Source organism: Balaenoptera borealis, assembly GCF_965194805.1.
Source record: "Balaenoptera borealis genome assembly, chromosome: 19".
Classification (NCBI taxonomy): domain Eukaryota; kingdom Metazoa; phylum Chordata; class Mammalia; order Artiodactyla; family Balaenopteridae; genus Balaenoptera; species Balaenoptera borealis.
Window position 1 is genome coordinate 53,722,769 of NC_138878.1, and position 15,589 is coordinate 53,738,357.

The following is a 15,589-nucleotide window of genomic DNA, read 5'->3' on the forward strand; positions in this document are numbered from 1 at the left end:
TGGGAGGGCTTCCCGGGTGGCGTAGTGGTTAAGAATCCGCCTGCCAATGCAGGGGACACGGGTTCGAGCCCTGGTCCGGGAAGATCCCACATGCCACGGAGCAACTAAACCCGTGCGCCACAACTACTGAGCCTGTGCTCTAGGACCTATGTGCCACAACTGCTGAGCCCACGTGCCACGGCTGCTGAAGCCTGAACGCCTAGAACCTGTGCTCCGCAACAAGAGAAGCCACTGCAGTGAGAAGCCCGTGCACCGCATCGAAGAGTAGCCCCCGCTCGCCGCAACTAGAGAAAGCCCGCACGCAGCAATGAAGACCCAGTGCAGCCAAAAATAAATAAATTAAAAAAAAAAAAAAAATAGAATTGGGAATGAGAGTTTTATAACTGAAAAAACAAACAAAAATTTCACTGAATGAGCATAAGAACAGATGGTGGGCATCAGAAGAAATGGTCAGTAATCTCCATGATAGATCAGTAATAATTATCCAATCTTAAGTACAAAAAGGAAAAAGATTGAAAAAAGAAAGATATTTATGGAACAATATTAAGTGACCTACTGTACTTGTAAATAGAGTCCTAGAATGAGAGGATTGATAGAATGTGGTAGAGCAAAAACTATGGCCAAAATCCCCCAAATCTAATAAATAGAAAATCCTGTAATCAGATAGAAAAAAACAATACATAACTTATTGGGAAACAAAAATATGAATAATGCTGACTTAATCAGAAACAATAAAAGCCAAAAGACAATGGAATAACATCTTTAAAGTACTAAAGAAAAAAATGTGAATTCAGAATTCTATCCCCACAGAAAAATATCCTTTTAAAATGAAGATGAAATGAAGATATTTTCAGATAAATGAAGATTTAGATCATAACCAGTATAACTGTAGTATAGAAAACACTAGAGGGAGTTCTTCAGGTTGAAGGGAATTGACATTGGATGAAACAGGAAGGAAAGACCAACAGGTAGGAAAGAAGAGTATCAGAAATGGAAAATATGTGGGTAACTATAAAATTTGTTTTCTTTCCTAAATGTTATTAAAATATATGACTGTTTAAAGCAAAATAATGTAACATGGTACGGTGGGTTTTATAAGGTATGTAGTTGAAATGACAACAGTAGGAGAAAGAATAAAAAGTTCAGGGACTTCCCTGGTGGTTCAGTGGTTGAGACTCCACCCTTCCCCTAGGGGGTGTGGGTTCGATCCCTGGTTGGGGAACTAAGATCGTCATGCCCCATAGTGTGGCCAAAAAAAAAAAAAAAAAAAAGAATGAGGAGTGCAAATGAAATGATATTGTTACAGGTTCTTATATTTTACATGAAGTGGTATGATATTAATTCTAGTGTAAACTATATTAAAGATGCATATTTAATCCCTGGCGCAACCTCTAACAAGATGCATAGAGGTATAGCTGAAGAGCCAACAGAATTCAAATATATAAGAAAAAATTAATCAACCCCCCCCAAAAAAAAGCAAGAAAGGAGAAATAGTTAAGTTTTTTTAATGTGGCAAATAGAAATCAACAAAATAGTAAACATAAATCCAAACAAATTAATAATTATATCAATATAAATTGATTACATATTTCAGTGAAAAGCCCTAAGACTGCCACACTGGATAAAAAATGTGAAACCCAAACTACATGCTATCTACCAGAAATGTATATTAAATGTAATCACAGATGGGTTCAAGGGAAAAAAGGTAGAAAAAGATATATTTGTGCACACAGTAAGCACAAGCAAACTAGAGTGACTCTACTAATATTGGATAAAACAGATGTCAAGACAAGAGACACAGAGAAATGTTTCATAGTAGAAGGGTCAATTCATTGGGAAGAAACAATCATAAATGTGCATATACTATAATAACAGCTTCAAAATACATGATGCAAAAACTGAATGAACTAAAGGTAGAAATAGACAAATCCACAATCGCAGTTTTCATGTATCTCCTACTTCATACATATTCTACTGTTCGAAAAATGAGATTTAAGATTAGCCTAGATATTTTCAGATAATTTCTAAAGTTTTTTGAGAGGAGAAAAATCCTTCCATCTATGTATAACTAATACATAAAAAATTTAAGATGGGGAGGATGCTGGAGTGTGGTCGCTGGCAGGCTTATCCGGTTTCTTTCCTGAATGAACTCAAGACAGGACAAATCCAATTATTATTCATCTGGGAGACTTCTGAAGACACCCTCCCTAATGTTTGCTTTTAAATCCTCCTCATCGGAAAACAATCATAAATGTATGTACTTAACAGAGCTTGAAAATACTTGAAGCAAAACTTAGTAGTACTAAAAGGAAAATAGAAATAGCCACACCTATCTCAGTAATTACTAGAACTAGATTTTTAAAAATCAGTAAGGATAAAGAACATCTAAGTGACAATATCAACCACCTTAAACTAATAGACTTTTATAGAACTAAACGTTCACAAGCGCAGGGGGGAGAGAGGGAAAAAACCCAAAGAGAGGAGGGAGGGGGGGAGCGAGAGCGCGAGCAACCTCTGTGGGTCCAGGTTCTGCTAGGGTTTGGGGGATATTGAGACTTGATGTGTATCTACGTCCTGCTTGGGTATATATACTGAGCACCTGCCGTGTGCCTAGTACATATATTAGGCGCCTGCTGGTGCCAAGACCTCTCTAAGCCCTAGTAGGGGTTCCTCAGGGACAAAGCAAATCCAAGCTGCCAGCGTGTGCCTCGTTCAGCCCGGGGCAGCTTCGAAACCCCTCCCCCAGTAGCCCATCTCCAAGTCCGGAGGTCCACCGCCCGTTCCCGCCCCAAGCGCTCGCGCCCGCGCTTGCGCATTCCTCTCGGCCCGTTGGGGCGAGGACCAGGCCCTCCCTACCGGGACTACATTCCCCACAAGCCTCTGCACCTAGTTTCCTTCCGCCTTCCTTGCTGGTGTCGGCTCGGAGAGGTGAGTTGGTCTGGTGCATTGAGGAAATGGGCGCGGGGGCGTCGCGGGGGCTGCGCGGGCTTCTGTGTGCACTGGGCTGAAGTGACTGTGTAGTTTGTGACGCTGACTGGACACTGGGCGCCCTGGTGCGTCCTCTGTCCTCCTGCTTCAGGGCCGCACAGATGCAGCGGCCCAGAATGGCTCCGAGTTAGATTTATGAACCTCACAGTGAAGGCCCCTAACAAAAAGACGCAGAAGAACAACAGCTCTCAGAACCACAGCTTAACCAGAGCTCCCTCCCAAGGCAGCTTTTGAGAACTCAGAGACATATTCCAGCCCTGGTCTTTGTACTCTGGCCATTCTCACCCGGAAGGGTCAGCTTCTCCCCAGGCTCCCTCTTACTTCCATCGGGTTATGTGTGTGGTGGATGGCGGGAGCAAATGTGGTAACGGGGGTGTGTCCTTAATCTGGACAGGTTGAGCTCCGAAAAAGGCGCAATGTGTCCAGATTCCCGTCTCCTTCCCCCAACCTGGTGATCTTTAGGAATGGAGTCAGAAAGGGGAAAATAATTATATATATACAATTATATGTGTGTGTGTGTGTATATATATATAATTATATATATGTTTATCTTTCCTCTTTGTTCCATGAAATGTAATTTTTATTTTTTTCTAGACGTGGGGACGTTTGCTTCTCCTGTGAAAGAGTGAAAAATCAGGTCGGACTGAAAAAAGAAAAAGCGGCCCTGCCATTAATCTGGATGGGAGAGAATAGACAGATAAAGCAAGCTGCAGAGTTAATAGAAAACATTATTTCTGCCCAGGTCATGCAGCAGTTCTAAAATGCCATAAAGACTCCCTTTTGGAGAGCTTATAGCTTTCTTACCAGTGTTGTTCCAGACCTGCCTTGCTGATTTTATTTTATCAGTGGGGATACCCAGTTGCTAAATTACCCTCACTTCACTTTCTAGCACTCAATCTCCAATTAATCCCTGCCTCTCCTGTTCTCACCTCTGAAACAGCAGCCACTGAAGAATGGTTCCCCACTTCCTCAGAATCCTTCAGCTGGAATTCAGCTCTTTACAAAAGAGCTTTTCTTATCCCTCTCCTCCATCACATTCCAGCCATTCCTGTGGAATTTCCTCCCTCTTTTGAGTCAATAAATCTTATTTTGTTGGACTGTACAGGATTGTTACAGGTAGTCTTTAGCTGGTTAGGCTTTAACACCAGAATATCCTATCCATTGGCGTGGTACTTTGTTCTTCCTTCCCAGTGAATGCTGGAGAGGATGAGGGTAGAGTCCCCCACCTCCACCAAGGGTATCCTCTCCTCTCCAGTGGCTATTCAGATGAACATTTGGCAGTCATTTAATTCCGCCTGTGAGCTGCTGCTTTCTAATAATTTGAATGATCTGCAGGTAAACCTCATGCAGGGACGCTAACCGTAGAGCTTTATTTTAGGCTGTGATTTATTGTGATTTATTTATTATAGTTTAGTTGGAATCATACACTAGGTGCTTTGATCTTTTCCACTGCCCTGAGGTCAAAAGCAGGGAAAGATACAAGATGGTTTGATTGGTGACAGGGTCTTATGCTTTTGAGGCTTTTAGGAGTGGTAAGGTGATAGATTTTTAACAGGGAACTCTGTGTTGACAAGACAAGGGATTACTGGTGGGAGGGAAGGGAAACATCAGTAGAAATTTGAAAAGTGGTTTGAGGTTTTTGACGGCATGAGTTTGTTTCAGGCCACATATTTATGTGGTCTTATGACAGGCAGTTTAGTATAGTTGCAGTATGGGTTATGGAGCTGAATTATCAGGGTTCTAATCCTAATCCTTCACCCTTAGAGCTGGGTGAAGTTGGGGCAATTTATTTCATCTCTTTGTGCCACAGTTCCTTCATCTGTAAAAGGAGGATAATATTAGAACCTACTGTATAGGGTTGCTAAGAATAGGTGAATTAATATATGTAAAGTCCTCAGATAATGCTTGATACATAAGTGCTCAGTAGATTTAGTTGATATTATTAAAGTGTGATCCATGTTTTTTCTCATCACCCAGATCCAAAAATTATGAGGATTGTGCCATGTGTGCTTCATCCATCCACATACCCTCCCTTTGTAAATTGTTGTTAATCAAGAGGAATTGCCTATCAGTCTGAAGCTCTGAAATTTATTAGCATTCTAAGGAAGAGCGGGGCTGAGAAGCTCAAATTTTTTGCGGAAGAAAAAAGAAAGCACAGAAGAGAATTTTCTTTAATAACTGTGGGAAGCAGTATAGTATTCTTCATCTTCAGTGATATAGCTGATGTTTATTAAATGTTTATTTGCTACTTTAGTGTGTTATTATATGTAGTGTCTTATTTAATACACATAACAATGCTTTGGGATAGAATCTATAGTTATCACCATTTTATATAGGAGGAATCTAAGGCTGAAAAGTTAAGTAACGTGTCCAAGGTAACACACTTAATAACTGTCAGAGCTGAGATTTATATCTTGGAAGTTTGACAGCAAAGCCTATGTTAGTAATTACAACAGTATACCAAATCTCGTCATCACGTATACTTGAACAAATCCTTCCCACCTTACTCAGTAATCCATCATGAGGGGGGTGATATTAAGCTGACGACAGCAAGCACTGTCAAGTTATGTCCAGGTTATAGCTGTGAGGTCTCTGTAAAAGAATTTCATACAGTACGATTTATGCCTTACAATTTTTATTTTAATGATGTTACATGCAAGGTTAGACAGATAGGACAAGAAGATCTAATAGCAGTTGGAGGGCTTCATAGGCACCTTGGCCCAAAGGATTGGTTCAGAAGCAAAAGAAACCCATTTGTCAGGACGCTGTGAAAGGAAGCAGCCATGAGACTGTCATCAGTGCCTAAAAGATATCAGAGACTTTGTCATCCTTTTCTAGGTAGTACTCTAACATATGGGTAAATTAAATCATAGAGTTGGTTCATGATTAAATCATGAATTAGACGCTGAAGTAAAGAAGAAAAGCCACTCAGGAAAAACAACAGCTGTTTTTAAGAGTATCCTGAACTTTTTTCTTCAGTTCAGCAGAAGACTGGAGGAAAACTTGAATTGGGAAAGTCTTTCCCTTCTTTGGAGTATTTGCATACTCTAGGGTCACACTGTGTTTAATATGGTGGTGAGTGTTGTGAGCTACCACTGTAAACATTTTAACTGGTCCTTCTAGGCATACATGTGATTTTTTTTTTTCTGTCAAAATAGTTTAAGGCCACACATGCTGGGGGGTTTTTGTATTTAACATACTGGCTTTACCCATTTCATCAGAGTTAGGGCAGCATCATCATTTTTTACTCTTTGCATGGTTTTCAGTGGTATAGATGCAGTACAGTTTATTTAATCATTCCCCAGTTTAATTATTTTCAGCTTTTATTCATTATAAACCAAATCTGTTTGCATATCTCTGCAAACATCTCTATATACATGTGCAAATAGTTCCTTTAGTCCCAGAAGTGGAGTTTCTGGTTTACAGCGTTACGGGGTTTAAATGCCGTTTCACACAGTTCTAAATTTGGACCAACCTGGTGTGCTGTGACCTTGCTAATACAGCGTATCATCAGTCTTTTAGATCTCCCAATCTAGTCGCTGTAAAGAGGTAGTTTTTGGTTGCTTTAACACATTTCGTTAATTAGTAGTGAGGTCTAGTATCTTTTGAAAGGTTATTTCTATTTTTTAGTGAATTGCCCTTGCTCAGGTTTCTCTCAGTGAAGTAGAAGTTCTACCCTTCAGAGGCAAAAACCAAAGTTGAAAGATGGCTTTTTAGTTAGGGAAATGTGGACTCAAAACAAAGCTCTGCCACTTAATAACTGTGAATCTGGGCAAATGATCTGACCCCTGAGCATCAGTTTTCTGAACTATGGAAAGGAGAGAGGAACTACTTTGCAGAACAATGCTGAGTGATGCACCTAAAGCAGCCATCACATGAAAGTTCTCAATGAATGTTTGTTGTTGACTAACTGCAACAATCATGAATCCTCTACTGAAAGAGAGGGGGTGGAAAAGGACGTCATGGTATGAGAGGTTCTGATTGGGAAACAGAGTAGTGAGTTGTCCTGGCTGGGGAAAGGCCAGTGCAGCTTTACAGTGGCAGGAGCTGCCAGGCCCAATCTGTGTGGTTTTCAGTCTTTGTGTTTAGGAGTTTCAGGCAGGATCCTGGGGCTCATAGGGGGCTCTGTGTGCATGGTGTGGCCCTTTCTCAGCCCTGAAAAATTGAACTGGAAAGGGTAGATGCTGCTCAGGACAAGTCTGAGGAATCCAGTGTCAGGACCAGATCCACACTGCCAGACGGGAAACTGGATAGAAATCCTCCCGCTGAAGTATCTGGGCTCTGCGCAAAGATCATCATTGTTTAGCTGAGTTTCGTCAGGGCTTGGATTTCTTCAGACTCCCTATACTCTCCTCCAGTTGGGTATGAGAGCATGTGGGTATAGCGGTGAGGAGTAGTTTGGAAGCAGGAATGGAAGAGAAAAAAAGCTCATACTAACATAAGTCATTTTGGGAGCTCTGAGGCACATCTGGTTTCATGGCTGCTTTTTCTTCTTCCAGGTCTGGCTTATCTGGACTCTGTAGTTCTCCAACAGAGAAGTCTTGAAAAGGACTGACCGGTTCTTGCAGTTGAAAACAATGGCCCATGTAAGTTGGTGTTTCTTCTTCGTTCTTGAAATATTGCCAATTTCTAGGCCATGTTTCAGCATAAGGAATGATTATTCCGTATCCTGAAACTTCCTATTTAACAGAACTCCATCCAAGAACCCACTCTAGTTCCTCTCATTCCTGTGAGAGTTGGGGACAAATAGCTCAGTGTCCCCTATGTGCCCCCTTCCCTTTTTTCCACTAATGTGGACCATCTCCTATCTACAGAATCTTCTGTCAATAGCCATCAAGGAGCAAAAGTGAAATACCTTGAGAAGAATGTGGGTATTCTCTGCAGAGTGTCCCCCCGTTAACATTTTTGATTTTAGCTTTTGATTTTAATACCTAAACTTCAGAGAAAGCATATTTCTCTGAATTACAGTGATTTTGGGTCTAGTTTTATATGGGAAAAATTTACATCCCCAATACACAATTTGACATCTTTTAAAAGTTTTTTTAACTTTGTTTTGCTGTGTAACGTGCATAGAGAATAGTGCACAAATCAGAAGTGTGCAGCTGAATGAATTTTCATAAATTGAGTATATCTATGCTGTCAGCACTCAGGTCAAGAAAGAGACTATTACTAGCATTCACATGCCCCCCTTTCAGTCACTTTCTACCTACCCAGTCCAAATGTAACCAAATGTAATCCTGACTTTGCACACCATACAATAATGTTGCCTATTTTTAGAACTTTATGTAAGTGAAATTGTATAGTTCAATGTAACTTTTTTTTAAACAAAAAACAATGTGTAGGAAGTCTTGTTATATTCCAAATACAATTGCTGGATCATCAGAACCATCTGCAGATGTTTTGAAATGCATGCAGATATCATTAAAGGGGATGTGTATAACTGGTACTGCTGGTGATAAGGGGGGCCTCAGGGCATCATACAGAGTGTGAGCCAGGCCTGCCATTATGTTCTCCTTGGAAACGCATTTGCAAAGTGCACTTCACATGTAGCCCCTGTTTTTGTCATTTTGTAAAATGAGTTCCTAAGAAGTTGGAAAAGTATTGAAGAAACTTGTATAGAAAGAAGCAAAGCAAGTGAGAAAAAAAAATTTGGTAAAAGAGACAGTGAAAGTACTAAAGCCAGAGATATCATGTGTGCACTGACCCACATGTACTCTAATTCTGTCCTGGGGGAAATGTGAAGCTAGTTGGAGGGTTGGCATTGATGTATAATGCAGTATAATTCTTTGCTTTAAAATGATGGGAAAATAGGCACCCACCCAAAATGGTGGGAAAATAATGTAGTGTTAGAATGTCTTGATTTTCAGGAATGGATTATTAATATTAAGTGGGAGATCCCTGTTTTGAACTTTCCTTGATGATCTTGTGGTTTGATGAAAGAGAGAATTTGGTCTTATTTGACTGCTTATAGGGAAAACTCCAAACTTCTCCACAGACCTGAATTTTTTAAGTACATAAGATGAGATTTAGTATTGGCTGGTCTTAGTCCCTGTATGCGTTGAGATCTTATGGTATGTAAGGCTTTTAGGATTGGGTGGATTAGGTAGGGATATGATTGCGGCCTTGTATTGTGAGGCCTAAAAGTTCATATGCTGCCTTGATATCTTATCAAGTCTCCAAAGACTTAACCAAGAGTTCCCCTGCTCTCCCCAGATGTGGCCCCCATGCAATGGAAAAGACTCTTTACCTGGCTAGTTTCCCTATCAGCTAGACCAGCTAAACCCCTCCTAGTCCTCAACCTAATAGGTTTCACCTCCTTGCCAGCCCACAGAATTATTCAAACAAGCCCATCACATCCTCCTGCATTGGCCAGGGACCCCTCATCCTCTTTTTACTATAAAGCCTGCCTCCCACAGATCCTGCTTGTTCACCCTATTCCTGAGTGCAACCCCTGTGTGGCCGTGCATGACGTGTGGTGTCTTCCTCTCCCGGGCTGTGAGTATATGTGACTAATAGCCTGCTGTCAGTCTTATCTGTCAGGTGTCGGATATTCAGTCACCTCATACCATTTAGGGTGAGGGATCCCTCCTTCAGCTATGGGGCGAGTAGGAGGTGATCTGAACAGAACTGCAAATAGAGATGAAGAATCATCTCCAGGAACCCCTGACAGAAGGATACTAGGAGCAGAGTCCATCGTGTAGTTTTACAGGATGTTCTGGTTTAGAGCAGGGTTTCTCAACCTTGGAACTACACTTGACCTTTGAACAACGCAGGGATTAGGGACACTGATCCTTTGTGCAGTTGAAAATCTGGCCCTCTGTATATGCCATTTCTCCATATCTGGAATTCCTCATTATATGCAGTTCTGCATCCACAGATTCAACCAACCGAGAATTGCATAATACTGTAGTATTTACTATTGAAAAAAATATATGTATAACTGGTACCACGCAGTTCAAATCTGTGTTGTTCAAGTTTCAACTGTATTAATATTTTGAGCCAGAGAATATTTTATTGTGGGGGATTGTCCTCTGCATTGTAGGATGTTTAACGGTATCCCTGGCCTCTACCAATTAGACGCTTCTAACACTCACACCCCTTCTCCCTAGTTGTGCCTATCAGAATTGTCTCCAGACATGACCAGATGTCTTCTGGGAAGTAAAATCACTCCTCATTGAAAACCACTGGTCCAGGGTGATACGATACCTTTACCATTCGGTATCCTCTAACTCAGGAGTGAGGAAAGGTGTTCAGTGAGGGATGATGGATGATAAATAGTAAGAAGATCATCCAGATGCATAAGTAATAGATAAAGTAGAATGTGAGAGTTGAGGAAGATTTTTGAGACTGTATTGAATCCAGACATCTAAAGAGAGAGGAAAAAAAGATTGGATTTAATACATTTGAAATGTGGACTGGCATGTAGCAAATTTTAAAAAATTTACTAAAGAATTTGTCATAACAGGGAAGATGCTTATAATAAAATGTGACTTTATGGTGAACTTGAGTCTATTTTCTTAGAGATTTTGTAGTACATTTCATTTTTATCAATGTTTTTTCATGATCAGTAAAGGGGAAAGAAGGTAGAAGACCTCATATTTCTTAAGAATTTGTGGTGGAGATACAGCTTGCAGAGGGTTTGTGTGCACTGTTTCATTTAATTGGAACTTCTTTTGGTTATTTTATTCCTTTCCTGATATTTTTGGGTAAAAATTTAATCTTATCTGCACTCACAGGACTGTTCAAGACATGTAGCACTATGCTTCAGTGATACTAATTTTGTTACTGTTCCTTACACATGTCATAAAGTTGCTTGCTGTGTGCTCCCTCCCTCTTTGCAATGCAATCATTGATCTCTCTTTCCATTTGAAAAATATTTCATTTATTTTCACAAGTTATCCATGAGTTTTATTTTTTCAGGGTTCAGTGACATTCAGAGATGTGGCCATAGACTTCTCACAGGAAGAATGGGAATTCCTGGACTCAGCTCAGAGGGACTTATATAAGGATGTCATGTGGGAGAATTATAGCAACTTCATCTCACTAGGTAAGGCTGTTTATCCCAAATTATACTGGCTTTCTCTTCTGTCAGTATCAGGACTATGTTTTGAGAAACTAGATAAAATTTTTCTCTCTGTTCCAAAGGAATGGTTCAAGCTTTGTTAGGTTGGAAGTAGGCCCCTCTTTTTAACACTTCATCACTCTCAGGTTCAGCAGGCTAGGTCCTTCAGACTTGCTTCAGGCTCTGTTGTTTCCATGTTTCCTTAGTATCCAAGGGGCTGGGTTTGAATTCTGGGTTTTTTACGACAGAAGCATTCTCCAAGAAACCAGACTTCACTTTGTATTTGAGCTCGGAATTGATGTAGATGCTTAACCCTCCTTTATAATCCACCTGCAAAGAGAATACCTAGACTCAGGGATTCTGAGTCTCTTTAAAAATCAGAGGAGCCTGTAGAACTTACATAGTATGAGGTGGATCCACAAAGTTCATCTAAAACTCAAGTAAGTGCATTCTGTTTCCTATAACAGACATATTCAGTTCTACTTGCTTTGTGGTTGAAAGTTAAAGTCTAAGAACTTTGCATTCAACATTAAATGAATATCTTAGTAAGGATATGAGGATGTCTGAGGAAGCTTCTTATTCTCCTCTCAGCAAATTGATAACAATAAAAATTAATAGCTAGTATACACACATATTATGTGTATATATATACATATAACTACATATACTTAGGTACTATTCTGAGCATTGTACATTATTAATTAATCCTCACAACAACTCTATGAGAAATATGCTATTATTATCCTTATTTCAGATGAGAAAATTTAGGCACAAAATGTTAATAACTTGCAGAGGTAACATAGCAACAAAGGCAGGATATGAACCCATGCAGTCTGGATCCATATTCTGTGTTCTCAACTATTACAAAAGACTGCCTCTCAACAGAGCTTGTATGAGGTATGAGTTTAAATTGTTTTAAGGCCTGTTCTTACCCATCTGGTGTCTATTCCTTGTGGTCCTGAGGTTACCCTAGTATGAGTGTTCTTCAACTCCCTAGCACTTCTTTGCTCTTAGGCTTTATAAAGTACCATTTTGATCTAGCGTTTATTATAAATTTAACCAAATCTGAACCTAAGGACTTTGGGGCTTATAATTTCATGTCACATTATCTTTTAAGCAGGACCTTCCATTTCTAAACCAGATGTGATTACCTTATTGGATGAAGGGAAGGAGCCCTGGATGGTTGTAAGGGAAGGGACAAGAAGACATCACCCTGGTGAGTGAGGGCTTAGCAGGCATGGGGAAGTCATTACTGTAGGTAATAGCCAAGTATGTTAGGGTAGAGACATACCCTTGAGATGTTACACATCTCTCTTCAAAAGCCCATAGCCTGTGGAGAAAAGGCCTGAGACCTAGGAAGCAAATTAAAATCTTTTAAGCCTGGGCTAGCAAAGGAACTTCCTACTGGCCTTGATTACAACTCTGTGTTTCTTGTCTCATGTTTCTCTCCCACTTCAAAGAGAGAAACTGTTCTCAGTAGAAGGAAAAAAATGATAATAAATATGAGTTAAAATCAACAAAATAGAAAAAGAAAAACAGTGAAAATTAATAAAACTTAGAGTTGATTTCTTGAAAAGATCAACAAAATTGATAAACACCAGCTTGACTAATCAAGAAAGAAAGAGAGACAACATAAATTACTAATACCAGGAATGAAAGAGAGGTTTTCACTTCACATTTTACAGCCATTAAAAAAATAATAAGAGAATACCATGAATAACTTTATGTCAGTAAATTTGACAACTTAAATGAAATGGAAAAATTCCTTGAAAAATATAGCTTACCAGACCTGACACAAGAGAAAAAAGAAAATATGAATAATTTCATATCTGCTAAAGTAATTGAATCCATTATCAGAAGTCTTTCCAGAAAGAAAATGCTAGGCCCAGATGGTTTCACTGGTGAATTCTATTACATATTTAAGGAAGTAATATTACAGTATTACACAAATTCCTTCAGAAAAAGAAAGAACTCCTTCCAACTCATTTTATGAGACTACTATAACTCTTTTACTAAGTTCATGAAGGATATAAGTCTATAATTTTTTTCCCTTTGGTAATTTCTATCCTTTGTGAATATAGATATAAAATGCTTAAAAAATATCAGGAAATTAAATCCAGCAATATATAAAAATGATGACCAAGTAGGGTTTATCCCAGGAAAACCCTAGCTTAGTTTAACATTAAAAAATTAATCAGTGTAATTTATCATATTAACAGAAATGTGAGAAACCATGTGATCATCTCCATAGATGTAAAAATAGCATATGACAAAATTCAACATCCATTCATGATAAAAATTCTCAGGAAACTAGAAACTGAGGGGAGCTTCCTCAATCTGATAAAGGACATCTGCTGAAAAAATACTACATCATAAACTTCATCATACTTGATTGAAGAGTTTCCCCCAAGATTGTGAACAAGGCAAGGATGCCCAGTCTCCCCAATTCTACTTAACATTGTATTGAAGGTTCTAGCATTGCAATAAGGCAAAAAGAGATAAGAGATATTATAAAGATGAGAAAGGAAGAAGTAAAACTATTTGGAGATGGCATAATTATATACTTAGAAAATTGTAAGGAATCAAAATAACAGCTGCTCAAAGCAGTAAGTGAAGATCACAGTAAGATCACAGGATATAAGGTTGAGCTACAAAAATCAATTGTGTTATTATAAACTAAGAGTGAAAAAAATTAGAAAATTAAAGTCAATTAAGAAAAATTAAAGTCAATTAAGTCAATTTACAGTAGTGTCAAAAAAACAAAATACTAAGGAATAAATTTCACAAAATGTGTAAAACCTCTATAATAAAAATGATGGAACATTGCTAAGAGAAATAAAAGAAGACCTAATGAATAGAAAGATACCATTTTGGGGATGGGGACTCGGTATTGTAAAAATGTCAATTGTATAGATTCAACACAATTCCAGTCATAATCCTAGGAACCTTTTTTTTTTTTTTTTTTGTAGACATTAACAAGCTGATTCTAAAATTTATATGGAAAAGCAGTGGACTTAGCATGTCTAAAACAGTCTTGAAAAAGGAAGAACATATTATAGAACTTAGACTACATGACTTCAAGATACTTCAAGATATATTATAAAACTCTAATAATCAAGACATTATGGTATTGGCTAAGGATCAACAAACAGAACAGAGACCCTAGATGTAGACCTCACATGCACTTAAAGGGTCATTTATTTATTGACAAAGGCATCAAAGCATTCTAGTGGAGAAAGGAAAGTCTTTTCAACAACTGATGCTGGAATAGCTGGAAAAAAATCTTGAACTCTGTCTCATTCCAAAATTAATTTGAGATGTATTTTAAACATAAATATAAAAACTAAACATTAAAAAATCTTAAAAACCAAATATAAAAGCTAAGTATAAAAAATAAAATGAAAATTTAAGAACTAAGTATACATTTTATATATGAGAAATATAAAGCTTTTAGAGGAAAACATAGGGGAATGACTTGGTAGTAGGCAAAGGTTTCTTAGGAGAAAGCAATAACCATAAAAATTAAAAATTGATAAGTCACAATTTATCCAAATTAAAAACTTTGTCTTATCAAAATATACTAATAAAAAAATGAATAGGTGAGTCACAGACTGAGAGAAAATAGTAGTAAAACAAAGGACCAGTATCCAGTCTCTACACTACAACTCAACACTATAATGATGAACAACCCAATTAAAAAATGGGTAAATGGTACATCCATACCATGGAATAATGCTCACCAACAAAAAGGAATACATTATTAATACACACAACGACTTGGATGAACCTCAAGGAAATTATGCAGAGTGAGAAAAACCAATCACAAAAGGTTATATACTGTATGACTCTAATTGTCTAATATTTATGAAATAATAAAATTATAGAGATGGGAAATGGATTAGTGGTTGCCAGGGGTTAGGAATGTAGGGAGGGGAGGAGATGGTTGGGCTATAAAGGAATAACACAAGGGAGTTTTGTGGTTATGATATAGTTGAGTATGTTCATTGTGGTAGTGGTTATGCAAGGCTACACATGTGATAAAATTGCATAGAACTATATACATACACATACGTGATGGCATGTATAACTGGTGAAATCTAAGTAAGCCCTATGGATTATACCAAGGGTAATTTCTTGGTTTGAATATTGTACTATAGTTTGTAAGATGTTAACATTGAAAGGGGCTGGGTGAAGCCTGCATGAGAGTTTCCTGTACATTTCTTTGCAACCTCCTGTGAATCTACAGTTATTTCAAAATAAAAGTAAATAAAAAATGTCCTGTTGGGGGTGATAGGTAAAAGATTTGACAAAGAGAGGAGCTACTCTTTTTTCTTGATCAATGACTACAATTCATCTATATCTAAATCTGTATTAGGCAGCTCAGGCTGCCATAACAAAATACCATGGACTGAGTGACTTAGACAACAGAAATGTATTTTCTCATAATTCTGGTGGCTAGAAGTCTGAGATTAGCATCTTGGGGCCTGACGAGGGCTCTCTTCCTGGCTTGCAGATGACTCTGTTCTCACACTGTCCTCA

General features: G+C 38.5%; 1 protein-coding gene across 5 annotated transcripts in view; it reads left to right on the forward strand.

Annotated features, from left to right (window-relative positions):
- Window positions 1-352: 352 nt before the first annotated feature.
- Window positions 353-15,589, forward strand: part of LOC309616637 (zinc finger protein 14 homolog) — a 77,653-nt gene continuing 62,416 nt past the window's right edge. For 2 of the 5 annotated variants that reach the window (XR_014237539.1, XM_082367456.1), the window contains exons 1-6: window positions 353-2,928; window positions 3,583-3,625; window positions 7,488-7,574; window positions 9,405-9,483; window positions 10,909-11,035; window positions 12,168-12,266. Coding sequence is in view for 4 of the 5 variants with exons in the window: in XM_082367456.1 (XP_082223582.1) it covers window positions 9,454-9,483; window positions 10,909-11,035; window positions 12,168-12,266 (256 nt within the window). In the remaining variant the exon portion in view is untranslated. Of the gene's footprint in view, window positions 2,929-3,582; window positions 3,626-7,487; window positions 7,575-9,404; window positions 9,484-10,908; window positions 11,036-12,167; window positions 12,267-14,019; window positions 15,305-15,589 lie in introns of those variants that run through there. The other 3 variants (XM_082367454.1, XM_082367455.1, XM_082367457.1) reach the window with 3 other exon arrangements.